The 18,895-nt window shown below is 44.9% G+C and overlaps 2 protein-coding genes across 2 annotated transcripts; both read left to right on the plus strand.

Moving 5' to 3' along the window:
- The first annotated feature begins 773 nt into the window (after positions 1 to 773).
- On the plus strand, positions 774 to 10,835 carry LOC135975328 (protein FAM83D-A-like). The gene is made up of 4 exons (XM_065565851.1): positions 774 to 1,365; positions 8,112 to 8,279; positions 9,121 to 9,245; positions 9,517 to 10,835. The coding sequence occupies exons 1-4, from the start codon at positions 904 to 906 to the stop codon at positions 9,905 to 9,907; spliced, it is 1,146 nt and encodes a 381-aa protein (XP_065421923.1). The 5' UTR covers positions 774 to 903; the 3' UTR covers positions 9,908 to 10,835.
- A 4,072-nt stretch (positions 10,836 to 14,907) lies between these two features.
- On the plus strand, positions 14,908 to 15,421 carry LOC101944299 (small ribosomal subunit protein uS5-like). Its single transcript, XM_042858484.2, has one exon. It carries the CDS (start codon positions 14,908 to 14,910, stop codon positions 15,391 to 15,393), a length of 486 nt encoding a protein of 161 aa, XP_042714418.2. The 3' UTR covers positions 15,394 to 15,421.
- Positions 15,422 to 18,895: the final 3,474 nt, after the last annotated feature.

Below are 18,895 nucleotides of genomic sequence, written 5' to 3' on the forward strand. Positions count from 1 at the left end.
AGCCGCGGGGTAAGGGGGTGGGGCTCCGGGCCAAGAGGCGGGAGCTCAGGTCCCGTGGAGCCATGCTGCTGCAGCGCTGTCTAGGGCTGTTCATGGATGCCACGTGCTGAGGCTCTGGGAAAGGGGGGGAGGCGGGAGTAAGCAGCATGGTAAGGGGGCCAGGGCCAGGCACCCCCTGACCCCATCCCCCCCACAGCCCTGACCCCCAGCTCTGAGCCCAGCCCCTCTGAACCGGACACCTTCCCCAACCCCCATCCCCCCTACAGCCCTGACCCCCAGCTCCAAGCCCAGTCCCTCTGAGCCGGGCACCCCCCAACGCCATCCCCCCACAGCCCTGAGTCCAGCCCCTGTGAGCCGGGCATCCCCCTCCCGACCCAGAGCCCAGCTCCCCACCCAGCCCTGGGCAACAGCAGCACCACCCCCAGGCAGTGATGGCCCATTGGCACCAACCATCACCATCACCCAGCGACAGCCCATTATGTAATTGCAAATGTATACATACCATTAAAGCATTTAATGTTTTTAAATAATGTATTTTGTGTATTTTCAAATTATTAAAAATTAATTTTTGAATTTATTTCAATGGTTATTTTTACATTTCCAAATACATGTTACTAGAGTATTGCAACTTTTTTTATGGAAGGGGCCCCCGAAATTGCTTTGCCCCAGGCCCCCTGAATCCTCTGGGCGGCCCTGCATTAGGGAGCCTACCAGCCGCTTGAACTCAACGACCGTCGCTCCCTTCAGCCTGGGAAGGTGCAAGAGGAGGAGGCAGGGCCCGGCGCTGGGTGGGAGGTGGAGGAGAATTGGGGTGAGGGGGCGTTGGCTGGGTTTAAAACTCCTCATAAAAGGCCTGGTTTAGTGACTACCCTTGCGGGCTAATAGCGGCGGCCGCGGCTCCCCATGGCGAACCAGTCCCAGTGCCTGGAGGACGCCCCCGGCCGCTGGTTCCCCGGGGAGCCGAGCTCGCCCGAGCTCTACAGCGAGGCGCAGCGGCTGGCGCTGGAGGAGCTGGTGGCGGGCGGCCGGGCCGCTTTCCGCGCTTTCCTGCGCCGGGAGAAGGTGCCCGGCTTCCTCTCGGAGCCCGAGATCCAGGCCATCCTCCAGGCGGCCGCAACGCCGGCCGGGGCCGAGGACGGGGCGGCCGAGCCCTCGCTCAGCGCCTCGCTGGACTGCTCCTCGCTCACCTACTTCCCCGAGCAGTCGGACGTGGAGCCGCCCGTGCTGGAGCTGGGCTGGCCGGCCTTCTCCAGCGGCTCGTACCGCGGCCTCACCCGCGTGGAGGCGCTTTTCCAGCCCAGCTTCGGGGAGACCATCTACAGCTGCAAGGAGGCGGTGCGCAGGCAGATCCGCTCGGCCAGGGAGGTGAGTCCCCAGCCCGGCCTCTGCGCCCCCTTCCTGCCCGAGCCGAGCCTCCTCCTCCGGGCGCCCTGGGAAACCCGGGGGGATACTGCTCTGCACAACGCTCCTCTGTGCCTGGGGAACTAGGAGCCTAGCCCTGGACGCCGGTGTTGCACTAAAGACCCGCTGGCTTTGGTCCCTAATCTCCAACCAGCTAGGATTAAATTCTGAAATCTGCACTTTAGCATTATTATTTATTGCATTTAAAAACAAATCACTACTTTAATATTTGGTCTTGTAGAAACGTGTGACATTCATGGTGGTGGTGAGCTTTCCTCTGTGGATAGGCCATCACTACAATCCTGCAGGAGAATGAAGGAAGGGAGAGGCTCCTCAGGGCAGGGATCCTGTCTGCTTTGTGATAAAATCTCTCATACTTTAGAAACTAGTCTTTCGGCAAGGTATGTGTTATATGCAGAATAAATGACAGTGTAGTGTGCTTATGGACACTCATTGGCCTTGGCTAGCTCACTTGGGACCTTGGCAATTATGAGTAATGTGGTCATCCCAAAACACATGCTTGTGGCACCTTAGTATCACACCATCACACAGTGTGTCTTTTAAATAAAACCTGATAACTTGTGTCTAACGCACAATGGGTGCTATGTACATAATTCACCTGGGGATCACTCATGCCACGTCTAGGATGGAATATAGCAGCCTTCTGCTTGTACAGTAACTCCTCACTTAACATAGTAGTTATGTGCCTGAAAAATGCAACCTTAAGCGAAACAATGTTAAGCGAATCCAATTTCCCCATAAGAATTAATGTGAATGGGGGGAAAGTAGGTTCAAGGGAAATTTTTTTCACCAGACAAGAGTGTGTGTGTGTGTGTATATGTGTGTGTGTGTGTGTGTGTGTGTATGTATATATATATATATATATATATATATATATATATATACACACACAGAGTAGTTAAGTTTTAAACAAACAATTTAATACTGTACACAGCAATGATTATTGTGAAGCTTGGTTGAGGTGATGGAGGAAGAGGGTGGATATTTCCCAGGGAATGCCTTACTGCTAAATGATGAACTAGTACTCTGCTGAGCCCTCAAGGGTTAACACATTGTTGTTAATGCAGCTTCACACTCTACAAGGCAGCACAAATGGAGGGAGGGGAGACAGCATGGCAGACAGAGATACACACCCTGTGTGTGTGTGTGTGAGAGAGAGAGAGAGAGATGCGCTCATTGCCCCTTTAAGTACGCTGACCCCACTCTAAGTACACTGCCTTTTTAAGTATCAGGGGGTAGCTGTGTTAGTCTGTATCTACAAAAACAACGAGTCTGGTGGCACCTTAAAGACTAACAGATTTATTTGGGCATAAGCTTTCGTGGGTAAAATGCATCTGAAGAAGTGAGGTTTTTACCCACGAAAGCTTATGCCCAAATAAATCTGTTAGTCTTTAAGGTGCCACCAGACTCCTTGTTGTTTTTGCCTTTTTAAGTAGATCAGCAAGTTGAGACAGCAGCTGCTGCCAGCAAGCTCCCTCCCGTGTTCCCCCCCTGCTCTATGGAGATGGAGTAAGTCGGGGGCAGGGAGAGGGGGACACCCTGACATTAGCCTCCCTCCCCCCCTGCACAGCAAGCAGGAGGCTCCTGGGAGCAGCTCCAAGGCAGAGGGCAGGAGCAGCACGTGGCAGTGTGGGGAGGGACAGCTGAACTGCCTGGCAATTGATGGCCTGCTGGGCGACTGCCACACAGGGAACTTAGGAGAGCAGGGAGCTGATGGTCCGCCCTGGTTCCAAGCCCCCACCAGCTAGCTGCAATGGGCTGCTCTTTCTGCAAGCAGTGGACAAAGCAGGGGGCCGCCAAATGATGTTATAAGGGAGGATTGTACAACTTTGAACAAGCATGTTCTCTAATTGATCAACAGCATAACAACAAAACAGCGTTAACCGGGACGACTTTAAGTGAGGAGTTACTGTAGTCGTAGAATCATAGAATATTAGGGTTGGAAGAGACCTCAGGAGGTCATCTAGTCCAACCCCGTGCTCAAAGCAGGACCAACACCGACTAAATCATCCCAGTCAGGGTTTTTCAAGCTGGGCCTTAAAAACCTCTAAGGATGGAGATTCCACCACCTCCCTAGGTAACCCATTCCAGTACTTCACCACCCTCCTAGTGAAATAGTGTTTCCTAAGTTCCAACCTAGACCTCCACTACTGCAACTTGAGACCATTGCTGCTTCTGTCATCTGCCACCACTGATAACAGCCGAGCTACATCCTCTTTGGAACCCCCCTTCAGGTAGTTGAAGGCTGCTATCAGATCCTCCCTCACTCCTTGTAAGTCATGTGCTCCAGCCCCCTAATCATTTTCGTTGCCCTCTGCTGGACTCTCTCTCCAATTTGTCCACATCCCTTCTGTAGTGGGGGGGGCCAAAACTGGATGCAATACTCCAGGTGTGGCCTCACCAGTGCCGAATAGAGGGGAATAATCATTTCCCTTGATCTGCTGGCAGTGCTCCTACTAATACAGCCCAACATGCCGTTGGCCTTCTTGGCAACAAGGGCACACTGCTGACTCATATCCAGCTTCTCATCCACTGTAATCCCCAGGTCCTTTTCTGCAGAACTGCTGCTTAGCCAGTCGGTCCCCAGCCTGTAGCGGTGCATGGGATTCTTCCTTCCTAAGTGCAGGACTCTGCACTTATCCTTGTTGAACCCCATCAGATTTCTTTTGGCCCAATCCTCCAATTTGTCTAGGTCATTCTGGATCCTATCCCTACCCTCCAGCTAATCTACCTCTCCCCCCAGTTTAGTGTCATCTGCAAACTTGCTGAGGGTGCGATTCATCCCATCATCCAGATCATTAATAAAGATGTTGAACAAAACCGGCCCCAGGACTGACCCCTGGGCACTCCGCTTAATACCGGCTGCCAACTAGACACTGAGCCATTGATCACTACCCGTTGAGCCCGACAATCTAGCCAGCTTTCTATCCACCTTATAGTCCATTCATCCAATCCATACTTCTTTAACTTGCTGGCAAGAATACTGTGGGAGACCGTATCAAAAGCTTTGCTAAAGTCAAGCTATATGACATCCACCGCTTTCCTCATATCCACAGAGCCAGTTATCTCATCATCGAAGGCAATCAGGTTGGTCAGGCATGACTTGCCCTTGATGAATCCATGTTGAATGTTCCTGATCACCTTCCTCTCCTCCAAGTGCTTCAAAATGAATTCCTTGAGGACCTGCTCTATGATTTTGCTGTGGCTAGTCTTAAATTAGTCCCACTTAAGTTTTTCAGAGGAGAACTGAAGAACATCTCTACTTAGATTTCTCCCTATGATATCAGCTATGAAGGCAGAGTGTAATTATCCAAGCTGGATCTTGGCCAGGCCATCTAGACTAATAATGCTTCCTTTGTTCAAAATGTTGTGGGATCCCTAATGACTAGGGCTGTCAATTAATCACAGTTAACTCACGCGATTAACTCAAAAAAAATTAATCATGATTAATTGCAGTTTTAATCACATTGTTAAACAATAGAATACCAATTGAAGTTTATTAAATATTTTTGGATTTTTTTCTAGATTTTCAAATATATTGATTTTAAATACAACACAGAATACAGTCTACAGTGCTCACTTTATATTATTTTGATTACAAATATTTGCACTGTAAAAATTATAAAAAAAGAGACATAGTATTTTTCAATTCACCTCATACAAGTACTATAATGCAATTGCTTTATTGTGAAAGTGCAATTTACAAATGTATTTTTGTTTGTTTGTTACATAACTGCACTCAAAAACAAAACAATGTAAAACTTTAGAGCCTATAAGTCCACTCAGTCCTACTTCTTGTTCAGCCAATCGCTAAGACATACAACATTGTTTACATTTTTGGGAGATAATGCTGCCTGCTTCTTATTTACAGTGTCACCTGAAAGCGAGAACAGGCGTTCACATGGCACTTTTTTAGCTGGCATTGCAAGGTATTTACATGTCAGATACGCTGGTGACGCTTGTTCAAAAAAAATGCATTAATTAAATTTTGACTGAGCTCACTGTGGGGGAGAACAGTATGTTTCCTGCTGTTTTACCTGCAGTCTGCAATATATTTCATGTTATAGCAGTCTCGGATGATGAACCAGCACATGTTTTTCATTTTAAGAACACTATCACTGCAGATTTGACAAAACGCAAAGAAGGTACAATGTGAGATTTCTAAAGATAGCTACAGCACTCAGCCCAAGGTTTAAGAATCTGAAGTGCCTTCCAAAATCTCAGAGGGACAAGGTGTGGAGCATGCTTTCAGAAGTCTTAAGAGAGTAACACTCCGATGCGGGAACCACACAGAAAGAAAATCAACCGTCTGCTGGTGGCATCTGACGCAGATGATGAAAGTGAACATGCGCTGGTCTGCACTGTTATCAAGCAGAACGCACCATCAGCATGGACGCGTGTCCTCTGGAATGATGGTTGAAGCATGAAGGGACATATGAATCTTTAGCTTATCTGACACGATAAATATCTTGCGACGCCGGCTACAACAATGCCATGCGAACGCCTGTTCTCACTTTCAGGTGACATTGTGAACAAGAAGCAGGCAGCATTATCTCCTGCAAATGTAAACAGACTTGTTTGTCTGAGTGACTGGCTGAACAAGAAGTAGGATTCTGTGGGCTTGTAGTCTCTAAAGTTTTACATTGTTATTTTTGAATGCAGTTATTTTTTTGTACATAATTCTACATTTGTAAGTTCAACTTTCATGGTGAAGAGATTGCATTACAGTACTTGTATGAGGTGAATTGAAAAATTATTTTTTCAGCACAAATATTTGCAATCAAAAATAAATTGAGCACTGTACTCTGTTCTGTCAATATATTTGAAAATGTAGAAAACATCCAAAAATATGTAAATAAATGGTATTCTATTATTGTGTGATTTAATCATGATTAATTTTTTTAATCATGCGATTAATTGTGATTATTTTTTTTAATCACTCCACAGCCCTACTAATGACAATACAGTATTTCTTCTCATCTAAAGAAATGATAGTAAAGGGGAAAACAATTCACACCAGTGAAGGTATTTGCTGTGCTGAGAAGTTCCTTTTCCTTGCATACTCAAACCCTTTGCAGATACCCCTGGTGAAGTCAGTGATCCTTTCCAAGTTTTGGGACTGAAGCAGTCCTTCTCTTCAAGCAGTACATTTACAGGAAGAGGGGACAATCCCACAATCTGTGACTTAGGATGTGTCTATCAAAATGGCTTGCATTTATGTTGCATCTCCAACTTGGGGTACTTCAGTGTAAGAAACTTCAAGCTAAGAATTAACCATCTTGCCAAAGTTCTGTTTTGGACTGGATATTTACTCCCCATTTCCATATCTCAGTTTATTAAGTGGCTGAATGGTATTAAAGGTCAACTATTTGGTTGTGAAAGGCTGGTGGTGAAACACTTATTTTTAAAAAAATGTGTCTAAGTAAGCTTCTTACTAGCCCACTCATCTGGTGTTGGAGAGCAACCTGTGGTCCCTGCCTGCCCTGGTGGGTCTTGGGATCAATTTAGAGGTGGGGGAAATGAAGGAACGTTAAGACCTATGTGGCTCAACCTTGCAGGTGAAGTCCTGCAATACACAAGAGGGAACATAGAAAACAAATATAATTAAACAGTGAGCAAGATGCTGCTGAGCAAAGACAAACTGAGATAGTGCTCCCTGATAAGTGATGATTCAGTACTTGATTCTGAATGTATATAAGATTCCTTTTCCTGAGTAACTTATGCATTGACAGAAAGGACTGACAACCAGCAATCTCTCTTTCCCAATTCACTTACCTGCCTTCAGCTATTTAATTGTGTCATTTACACCCTATGAACCAAAGAGATGTAGTCCCTATTCGCAGACTCTCTAGTTCCTGCTATTGCAATTCCAGGTGTACAAAAGGAAACCACGTGGATGGTATAGCAAAGAATCTTAGATGTACTTTCTTTTTATACATTATCAAATGGTAAGTGTCAAAGACAGAATGAATACTCTAAGAAGCAGACTCCCATCATCCTACGAGTTCAGTATCTGTTTCCATTTTACTATGTATGACTTTGTGGAAGCGATGATATGCAGAGATTGATTATAATGGGTATCCATTATACTTTAGGTGTGTGTGAAGCAACATATTTGACACCTAACAGATGTATAGTACCCATGTGTTTTCCCTTTGAAGTGCTGTTAGCTTAACCTAAACCCATTCCCTTACCCTTCCATCCCTCAGTATCATGGTGTCCTCTCTTACCTTTGATGCAGAGCAATATAAAAAGCTTTCCCACTGTAGAGCCTGCACATACAGCTCTGATTCAGCCAGAGATTTGTCTGTCATCAACAAGTTGGTTCAAGAAAAGCTATTACGTCATCCACCTTATCTCTCTAATATCCAGGGACTGATGCAGCTACAACATTACATATCTAAATTATCCAGTACTTGACACACTTGTGGAATGCTGCTAAGAATGACCGAACAGGTTGACTATGTCACAATAAAATAACACTTAAAAAAAGTAGCAAGGAAAATGGAAACTTGTCTAGGGAATATGGTATCAATAAAAGGAAACCAATCAGGGGTCTACTTAATTTGGAAGCTAAATTGATTCATACACCCTCTGCCCCTTCTAAATCTTCCCCGGGGTGCTGAGAAAGATAAGACATAGGTCACAAGGTTTTCTTGAACTAATGGTTTCTTCTGTATTTGTTTCAGGTTATTGCTGTGGTTATGGATACCTTCACAGACATTGATATCTTCAAAGACCTTCAGGAAGCCTGTAGCAAGCGGAAAGTTAGTGTGTACATCCTTTTAGATCGTGCTTCATTTCCCCACTTTCTGAAAATGTGCAGAAATCTAGGAGTTGATCTTGAGCAGGAGAAGGTAGGCACTGTGATACTTATGGCAACAAACAACTGGTTATTGGCCCTATTGCAACCATAACATCTAAGTTTTAAAAAGAAATATGATCTATGTAGCGCTTGCTCTTTTTTTGTAAGTTTTAACTGATCTTGAAAAACAAGGCATTAACTGCACAAACGATGATGTCTTTAGAGGTGCATTAACACCCATGTATTATATTGAAGTGATTTTTGTCTTTAACACTTGTTATGGGATTGCTGAAAGCACTGCAGACACTTTTTTCTTTATTTAAATAGCTGTAGCCATCTCATAAAGTAAATTGACTTTCCTTAGAATTGGGAATCTTTCTGACGAATGTCTTAATGTTTCTGGCCCAGATGATTAAAGTTTTTTCCTTCTTCTAGGAAATCTGTTGAAAGAGAGGTTCTCTTCCCACAAACATAAATTATTTAAAGGGGGAGGGGACTCATACAGGGTAAACACATAATCCACTATATTTTTTAGTCACTTCTTTTGTAAGGACACAAAGGAGGTTTCAGTTCAGTTTAGTCCATTTCTTATTCCCTGAAGGACAAATACGTTGAGTGGTCTTGTTAGTCCAACAGTGTCAAGGCTCTCTGCTTTACAAAGAGGGAGACTAAATTCTGGTTCAGATTTTCACTTCGTGTTTTGCTCCCTAAGCCACAAGAACCCCTTAGAATGGTCATTTGACTCCTTAGGAGAGAGAATCTTATGCCACTCAGCAGCATCCTGTGTTAGCTGATCAACAGCGGTCTTTAATGTTTGTAAGTTTCCCTCTTAGGTAGAAACATTTTCTCTTGATATGTCAAAACTTAAATACGTTTTTTTCTCTTTCAAACAGCTGATGAGAGTTCGAACTATATCGGGAAACACTTATTGCACAAGGTCAGGAGTCAAAATTGTGGGGAAGGTCCAAGAAAAGTTTATCTTGGTTGATGGCATAAGAGTGACAACAGGTTCCTACAGGCAAGTACCCTATTTCTTTTCATGTCCTTGTCTCCTATGACTTCTTTGGATTGTGGGGTGAAGGGTAATAGTACAAAACTGTTTTTCTTGTGAGCTGTTGATCGTATGTGATGTTTGCACTAAAAATTATGTTGCTAACTATCCGTAGTACAGTAACAATCTAGTTTCTTGTATTGAAAGAGAACATGTATTGGCACTATTTCAACCTTTGTGTGGGTGTATTATTTATTTTAATAAATTAACATCATTTGTGAATTTTCTCATTATTAAGTTTCACATGGACTGATGGGAAACTAAGCAGCAGTAACATCTTGATTCTGTCGGGCCCAGCAGTCGCACACTTTGACCTGGAATTCCGGATCCTTTTTGCTCGGTCAAAGCCCATCAACCCCAAACTGTCATCCAGTTGCAAGAAGAGTGGAATGTTTAATCAGCTGGTTAGGAGAACAAAGGCTTGCAGTGACTTGATGAAGGAAAACTTCTTGAGAATGGATTTTTTCTACCTTAGAGCATTTGTAGGAAACATGAGAAGGAAACAGAGCTTCTTGTATGCCTCCAGGGAGGCAAAGTGTGAGTCAAATATCATCATGCAAGCATCTCCACCGTTGACTGAGAGGAATGTCTCTGCAGTCATGAGGCCACGTTGGAGCATAGAGAGGTGAGCACTGTCCACTCAACTTGAAAGATAAGAGCCACTGTGCCCATATCCAATGCTTCCTTGCAAACCAATGTTGTAATGGTAGCCACTGGAAAACAAACCTCAAATTGAGAGATGGCAATACTCAAACAGTGGTTCTACTGAAGACCACTACAACTCAGGCCAACAAACATAAGACTGGTATTGTCTCTGCCTCCAAGGTGTGGATAACTCTCTTGTTAACTTCTTCTAGTTTTCAGTCATTCTCCTGTACTTTCCCATCCTCTACTAGATCAGTATCATCTTAACTCAATGGCTCTGGTTATTCTAAAGACTCTGGCTACTGAAAAGAACAATGCTTAAAGATCTCCTTCTGAAAAATAAATAGAGGGGGACACTCTTCTGCTCTGAAATCAGGTCCAAGCTCAATCCTGTGTTTGGTAACCTCTCCAGCCAGGGACATTTGACTGAAAAATGACATGGATAGCCAAACATAACATATAACCTCAATTAGATGGAAAAAGATCGATGTCAGCCTACTGGGCCTCGGACATCACACCCTTTCTTCAAATGAATGGCCGCAGCTAGGTGGAGCAAGTTAGTGCATCAGCTGCTTTTAAGCACTGTTGTTTGCAGTGTTGTTGTGGCCATGTTGGTCTCAGGATATTAGACAGACAAGGTGGGTGAGGTAATATCTTTTATTGGATCAACTTCTGTTGGTGAAAGAGACATGCTTTTCAAGCTTACACAGAGCACTGTTGTGGTTCTACCTAGGCAACTTATTACACCATGCACAGTGAAGTACTTGAAGCATTAAAACATAGAAGTGCCTTAATTTGCTATTTGAGTTTTGAACAAATTACATTATTTTAAATATACAATATCCTTTTTGTTTTGTAATTAAGTATGGATAAGGTTGCAAAAAGATTATAAAAAAAATCTTTTTTTAGATATTCATTTCTCTAGAATACTTTTTTTTTTCTATGCTGAAGCTTTCCCTATTTGCTTTTGCAGAACCAAATGAAGCCCTACTTCGTTATATCATTGTACGTTCTCCATACCTGGCCTGACAGGCACAGGGGCTGTTGCTTTCAGTCTACTCTTGGGACAAGTTTTATGAGAGATTTTGAAATGCAGGGGGAATCCTCCTCCCCCCACTGCACACATTTCCCCAAAATCAGATTGTATGTGCAAAAAAAAAAAAAAAAAAAAAAAAAAAAAAAAAAAATCAAAATAGCCTGCCATTTTAAGGTCTTCATACAAATTCAAAGCTCTCATTTAAAACAAATCTAACCTTTACTGTTGCAAAAATAGTAATTGCAGCATATATTCTTGCCCTGTGGTCTCATTAATTCAGCCTTGCAGAAACTTCTCTTCAGTCAACAGTGGTATCTGCAGTAAAGTAGGAACTTAATCTTATCCCACTTCATTCATTGAGGCCCTGATTCAGCAGAGCATTTAGGTAGGGTTACCATACATCTGTTTTTTCCCGGACATGTCCGGCTTTTCGGCAATCAAAACCCCATCCGGGGGGAATTGCCAAAAAGCCGAACAAGTCCGGGAAAAATACCGGCCGGGCACTTCCCCTCCCGCGGCTGCTCTGCTCCTCCCCTCTCAGACTTCGGCTCTGTTTAAGAGCCAAGCTGCCCGAGCCAGCGCAACCGGCTTCAGGCAGCCCCCCGTGCCTCCGGACCCCAGCCGCCGGCCGGACACTTCCCTTCCCGGGCTCCAGCTGTTCTGCTCTGGCGGCGCAGGGTCTGGAGGCAAGGGGGCTGCCCGAAGCCGGTAGCGCTGGCTCGGGCAGCTTGTCTCTTAAACAGAGCTGAAGAGTCAGGGGAGGAGCAGGCGGGGGTGCGGGGTCCGGAGGCATAGGGGCTGCCCGAAGCCCGAGCGCTACCGGCTTCACGGGTTTGCCGGGCAGCCTCCAGACCCTGCGCCCCCGGCTGGGCACTTCCCCTCCAGGACTCCAGCTGTGCTGGGGAAGCGCCGGCCAGGGGCGCAGGGTCTGGAGGCTGCCCGGCAAACCGTGAAGCCGGTAGCGCTTGGGCAGCCCTTTTCGCGTGGCTGGGAGGGAGGAGGGGGAGTTAGGGCGGGGAATGGGCGGAGTTGGGGCGGGGCTGGGGTTGGGAAAGGGGCGGGGCCGGGGCCCCGTGGAGTGTCCTTTTTTTTTATTTTTTAAATATGGTAACCCTAATTTAGGCATGGGTGTAAGTGCTTTACTGAGTCTGGGCCTGAGGTGTGAACATCTAAACCTAACTGAGGAGTTATGTACAGTAACTCCTCAACTAACGTCATCCCGGTTAACGTTGTTTCGTTGCAGATCAATTAGAGGATGTGCTCGTTTAAAGTTGCACAATACTCCCTTATAATGTTGTTTGGCAGCCGCCTGTTTTGTCCACTGCTTACAGAAAGAGCAGCTTGTTGGAGCTAGTTGGGGCTCAGAACCAGGGTGGACCAGCAGTCCCCCTATCAGCTCCCCTAAGTTCCCTGTGGTGCAGCCGCCCAGCAGGCTACCAATTGATGGCCAGTTCAGCTGTCCCTCCCCCCCCGTGCCGTGTGCTGCTCCTGCCCTCTGCCTTGGAGCTGCTCCTTGGAGCCTCCTGCTTGCTGTGTGAGGGTGGGGGGGAAAAGAGGGGTGCTAATGTCAGGGTGTTCTCCTGCCCCCCTCCACCCTGCTCCTTTACCCCATCTCCACAGAGCAAGGGTGGGACACAACAGGGCTTAGGACAGAGGGAGGTTGCTAGCAGCAGCTGCTGTCTCAACTTGCTGATCTACTTAAAAAGGCAGTGTACTTAGAGTGGGGTCAGCGTACTTAAAGGGGCAATGCGCATCTCTCTCTCACCCACACGGGGGGTCTGTGTCTCACACACACACACACACACACACACAGTGTGTCTCTGTCTCTCTCTGTGTCTCCTCCCTCCATTTGTGCTGCTTTGCAGAGTGTGAGGCTACATTAAGAATGTATTAACCCTTGAGGGCTCAGCCGAGTATTAGTTCATCATTTAGCAGTAAGGCATTCCATGGGAAATATCCCACCCTCTGACTTCACCACCTCAACCAAGCTTCACAATCATCATTGTTGTGTACAGTATTAAATTGTTTAAAACTTATACTGTGTGTGTCTGTGTATAATATATAGTTTTTTGGTCTGGTGGAAAAAAAAATTCCCTGGAACCTAATTCTTCCCCCACCCCCAATTTACATTAATTCTTAAGCTAATCCAATTTCCCCATAACATCATTTTGCTTAAAGTAGCATTTTTCAGGAACATAACTACAACGTTAAGTGAGGAGTTACCGTATGTTATAAAGCATGGCAATTAAAAACAAAAAAGACACAATTTGGGGCAACCCAGTTATTGTTGCATTAAGGCTGTTTTAAATCAGGAAAAATGTAATATTCTAGATCAACATTAATTAGCACTTCATATAGCCTGTATATTTTTTATACACAACAAACAAGAAAAAAATCTTATGTGCAATAAAGATAACACTAAGATTAAAACATGACAAACTGAATGTATAACATAATTTATCTTCTGCATTTATTGTAATTGAAACTTAACCCTTCTAATTTGCCTGATTTAAGAACATTCAATAATTGTAAACGTCCATGATGTTTTTTTATCCTTGTTTACTAGTATCTTAAGTGTGGGTTTGTCCTTTGCTATATGTCTCTCTTAAATGCAATAATCCTCTTAATGCCAATTTTGTGATCTATTCAGAATGTTCCTGTCAGGCTAACAAATTCTAAAAGAATTTGTAAGTGTCTTGTATATTTGTGTGTTCAAAATTGATGATGGACTTTTCTCTTGAATGAGATTCCCCCCCCCCTTTTATATAAAGGATTCTAAGTTTACTCTAACAGTGTTTCCTGTATGGGCTATTGTTGCTGTGATTGAAAAAAGCAACATTTACATAGAATCCTAGAATATCAGGGTTGGAAGGGACCTCAGGAGGTCATCTAGTCCAACCCCCTGCTCAAAGCAGGACCAATCCCCAGACAGATTTTTTGCCCCAGATCCCTAAATGGGCCCACTCAAGGATTTAATTCACAACCTTGGGTTTAGGAGGCCAATGCTCAAACCACTGAGATCTTTTGTATTACTTGTAATTTCAAAATGTATCCAAATAAACAGCCAGGATTTTAAGATTACTCTTATTACAATCAGACATAATTTTCTCCAAAAGAGTTTGCGAAACAATTTTTATTTATTATCTAATAGTTAATTGCAAGACTATATTAACTAGGTAATGTTGTATAAAAGCATCACTTAAGATGAATTACAATAGTCATAGTGTTGCTCTGTCACATTATTTATGTGCATGATAAAGAGTGCTAGTGATTTAAGAAGCCAGTGAAATGTGACTGGGGATTTTGTGGTTCTGTGAGGTTTTTCACCCTCTCTGTCAAAGATTTAATAAAGCATCAGGGTAATTGAACTTCATTGTCTGGTGATTCTTTTCCCAAACCATCAGCTGCCTGGTATAAAGTGCAATGATTTTGGTGCATATATCCTTGTGGTATCTACCACTCGTGGTAGGGAAGAAACTTGAGCTGGTTGTAATGAATATACCGGTAATAGGGATTCTTTATTGAAGCTGTTGGACAAAGATCCTGTAGTTCTCCTTTGGTCGAGCCACTACCTCAAATACAGCCTGTGCTGCCTTGTCTTATCATACAGCAGAGGCTCTTAAACTTCATTGCACCACGTCCCCCTCTGACAAAACCCAAGCCCCACCACCTAGGTGGAGGGGGGCAAAGCCAAAGCTCAAGAGCTTCAGCCCCAGGCAGGGAGCCTGTAACCTGAGCCCCGCTGCCCAGGGCTGAAGTCCTTGGGCTTCAGTCCCAGGCAGTGGGACTCGGGCTTCAGTCCTGGGCCCTAGCAAGTCTAAGCCAGCCCTGGCAACCCCATTAAAATGGAGTCCCAACCCACTTTGGGGACCTGACCCACAGTTTGAGAACTGCTGTCAGAGGGTTTTCTTAAGGCTCGGCTAGGACTAATGAGTCATGCAAAGGATTATGGCTGGTCATGTTGGCCTTGGTTTAAAATGCTCCAAGGAAGTTGCCACTGCTATTCGTGGGGCAATCATCTTGGCTAAACTATCCATCGTACCAGTACGACGAGGCTATTGGGGTAACAAGATTGGCAAGCCTCATACTGTACCTTGCAAGGTTACTGGTCGTTGTGGGTCTGTTCTGGTGCATCTGATCCCAGCACCCCGTGGTACAGGAATTGTATCTGCCCCTGTTCCAAAGAAACTGCTGATGATGGCTGGAATTGATGACTGCTATACTTCAGCTGGGGGTTGTACTGCTACCCTGGGCAACTTTGCTAAAGCCACCTTTGATGCGATCTCCAAGACCTACAGTTATCTGACCCCTGACCTCTGGAAGGAGACTGTGTTCACCAAGTCTCCTTATCAGGAATTCACTGGTCATCTGGCTAAGACCCACACCAGAGTTTCAGTGCAGAGAACCCAAGCAGCTGCTGTGGCAACTACTTAAATGTTTTTGTACAAAATAAAGTGATAAGGGGGGGGGAATCATACTTTTGTGTTTGTTTGTTTTTCTTGTGTGAATTTAAGGAAACTTTTCACAAGTCAAGCTTTGGGTCTGTGCCTAAACTGGGCCTTGAGCAGCCATAGCCATCCTGTTCTGTCTCGGTTTTTCCAATGCTGGTGCTGCCTAAAATTACATCCACTATGCTTGCCAGTCACCAAAAGGTGATTCCCTTCCAATGCTGTCCATAATACAAATGGTCACAGCAGCAGCCACTTTGCTATTGCTTCCCTGCCTTTTTACCTTGCACTGCTGAAGTCATTTTAAAGACGTAACAGGTGAGATCAAATATAAGGAGCATTGTTGACTATTTGATCTTTTTTTCTAGTTAAGACTAATTTAGTTAGGGCTTAGCTAACATGTGGTAGCTAAGGTCAACCTAAACTCAACCTCTTTTTCTAGTTGGCCAGGTGATATGAAATCTTGCACTCAGTGGGGTGGCATTTTCTATGCTTGTCTGCAATGCAATAATGTTTGGATGCTGCATTTGATCAACTCCAAACTTTCAGGGACTGTTGCAGATATCAGTGGACAGAACCCTATTGCTTTGGATGAAAATCAAAAAACCAGCAGGGAGAAATGGGGGGTGCACAGATCCTCTGGCATCTTGTTAGCAGGTTGAGCATCTTCAACCAACGACTGTGCCTGTAGATCAAAGAACCAGCTGGTGTCAGCTTTCCAGCATAGCAATACCCCAATCTCAGCTCTGCTGCTGTTCCTAGTACAGTTTAAACATATTGACACCCTGAATTACTTATCTCCCAGAGAGAAAGAAAAAGAATGGGTTGGAGGTGGGGGGCTGGGGCGTACATACACAGTCCTTGGCATAGGCAGGGGGGCCCATGGAAACCCAAGGGAAGGGGGAATGAGGGATACACAGAAGGAGGAAGAATGAGGAGCACATAGCTCCTGGCATGGAGGATAATGGCATGGAGGGCACACAGAGATCCTGCATGGGAGTAATGGGGGACAATAGTATGGGGGAGGGGGAAATAGGGAGGCACGCTAAGCCCTTGCCATGCTGAGGATGGGGGAATAGTGAGCATGGGGAGAATGTGGACACACAGTGCCCCATGCATGCGGGCCAGGGGAACTATGGGTAAACAGCTGCCGGTGTGGGAGGAAGAATGGGGGACAGACAAAGACCCTGGCTTGAAGGGAAGGGGGACATGGAGACCCTGGCATGAGGGAAGGGATGAAGGGGTTGAAGAGAGTCCCTACAACAGAGGGGAGGGGAGGGGAGGGTGGCACAGAGGGAACTTGTGGCTGGGAAGAGAGAAATGCAAGGACCCTCCAGTGTGTGCAAAGTGCTCAGCCTAGGGAAGCAACAAAATGTGCAACCCTCTCATTGTGAGTGTCCCAATGCATAGTATTTTTCTTAAAGCTCCAGCTCCTAGGAGCAAATTCTTAGGTGTGAATCAAGGTTACTTTTTTCTTAATGAATGTTTCTAGCCTATCTGGTTGTAGAGGAAATCTTGAAAACATTATCGAAATGCACCCTAAAGTCTTAGGCCAGAGCTATACACAAAACTTTTGCCAATATGGTAATAGCGGGTGGGGGTGGGTGGGTGATTTTTTTTATGACATTTTTATACTGTATCTGCAAAAGCTCTAGTGTAACTTGTTTTGCTGGGGGAATCAGTAAAAGCTATACTAGCAATTTGCAAGTATAAACTATGTCTGCACTAGGAGGGTTTGTCAGTGTAGCGATACTGGTATAAAAACACATGCAACCCATTTCTAGTCTAGATTAGGGTCAGATTTACACTTGGATCTGGTCTATACTAGAAAGCCTTATTAGCATAACTGTTGGTTAGGAGTGTGAAAACAATCACACTGCTAACTGACATAGCTATGCTGGCAAAAGCCCTAACGCTGATGCAGTTGTACTGGCAAAAATGTTCTCTTGCTGGTATAGCTTAGTTTTGATTTAAGTTATACCAGCAAAAGCACTGTATAAACTGCATCTGAACTAGGGGGATTTGCTGACATAGCTCTACTGTTATAGCATACCTGTAAAGCACTCCTAGTGTGGACTCAGTATATACTTCCAAATCTGCACTTTGGCATGGATAACTTATTATGGATAAGTTTCTTCCCACTGAAATAAACTATACTGTCAAAAGCACTGTTTTGCCAGAATAACTGTGTCTACCCTAGGTGCTATTCCCGGCACAGCTATGTTGGTCAGAGATCACACCCCGTGCCTGATATAGATGTGAAAGCAAAACTTTGTAGTGCAGACCTAGCCTAGACCTGAGAAATCAGCAGGCAAATAACTAGAATCCAGGACATAGCATCTGTTAAAAGGTAATGATTTTTTTAAACCACACGTGATATTCTGGTGGCTCAGCACTTGTGAGCTGGCAGTATGGGAATGTTTCGTCAGGGGGTCTCTGAGTACAGCATTGTCCTCTGTGCCCCACATCTATTATTAGGCTTGAAAGAAATTGATTTAGATTACACACACACACCAACGTTTACTTTAAAGCTTTTTTCTTTTATTGTTTTAAATGTTCACAGTTATGGGAATTTATTGGGGGGTGGGGGGGTCAGACAATAATTATTTAATGGCAGTTGGCACTGAGATGCAAAAAGTTAAAGCTTCATAACTGTTACACAAATAGTCAACATCACACATCAAAAGCTATCAGCTGAATATCCTTCAATCAAACTCTAACACGGAGATACTCAAATTGAGGCTCAGGAGCTGCAAGTGGCTCTTTGCAGCACACATTAAAACACGGTGTGATTTAATTATTAACCAATCTAAGTTATTAACCAGTCAGGATGCTTTTGGTATGTTATTAACCAATTATAGTTGATAAAAATAATAATACTTGGTCAGTCCCTTTGCTGTGAGAATAATATATATATATATAAAGAAACAATGAATTCTCACTATTATGACTCTTTTGGGTACAGTTGATACTGATTTGGCTCTAGGGTGACCAGACAGCAAGTGTGAAAAATCAGGACAGGGGGTGGGGGGTAATAGGCGCCTACATAAGAAAAAGACCCAAACGCTATTTGGCTCCTGCACCAGGAGGTCTGAGTGAGTGTCACTGATCTAACATGTTCTCAAGCCCCATTTTCCCGACTTGGCCCAGCTGTAGCCTTCAATCATTATTGCTTGAAATATTTTCTCCTAGGTTTGTGCATAGCGAAATCACCACTTACCGCATTTTACCCCTAAAAGTCCTTCCACGCCCCGCTATTAAAGATCAAGGCACAAAGCCCCTAGGAGCCTGCGCCTCGCCCTGGGGTGCTGCCGGGCCGCCCCTGAGGGGAGGGGCCTTCTGGCTCCAACCTTGGCGCCCATCACCCTAGTCTCTGGGCGCCTCCTCTGGTGGGGGAGGGAGCTGCCGGGGCCCAATGGGGCCCCCTGCTCCCCTACGACTCAGGGCTGGGAAGGGCAGGGCACAGAAAAGAACAACTGCGGCTAGCC

Source organism: Chrysemys picta, chromosome 13 (genome assembly GCF_011386835.1).
Source record: "Chrysemys picta bellii isolate R12L10 chromosome 13, ASM1138683v2, whole genome shotgun sequence".
Taxonomy (NCBI): domain Eukaryota; kingdom Metazoa; phylum Chordata; order Testudines; family Emydidae; genus Chrysemys; species Chrysemys picta.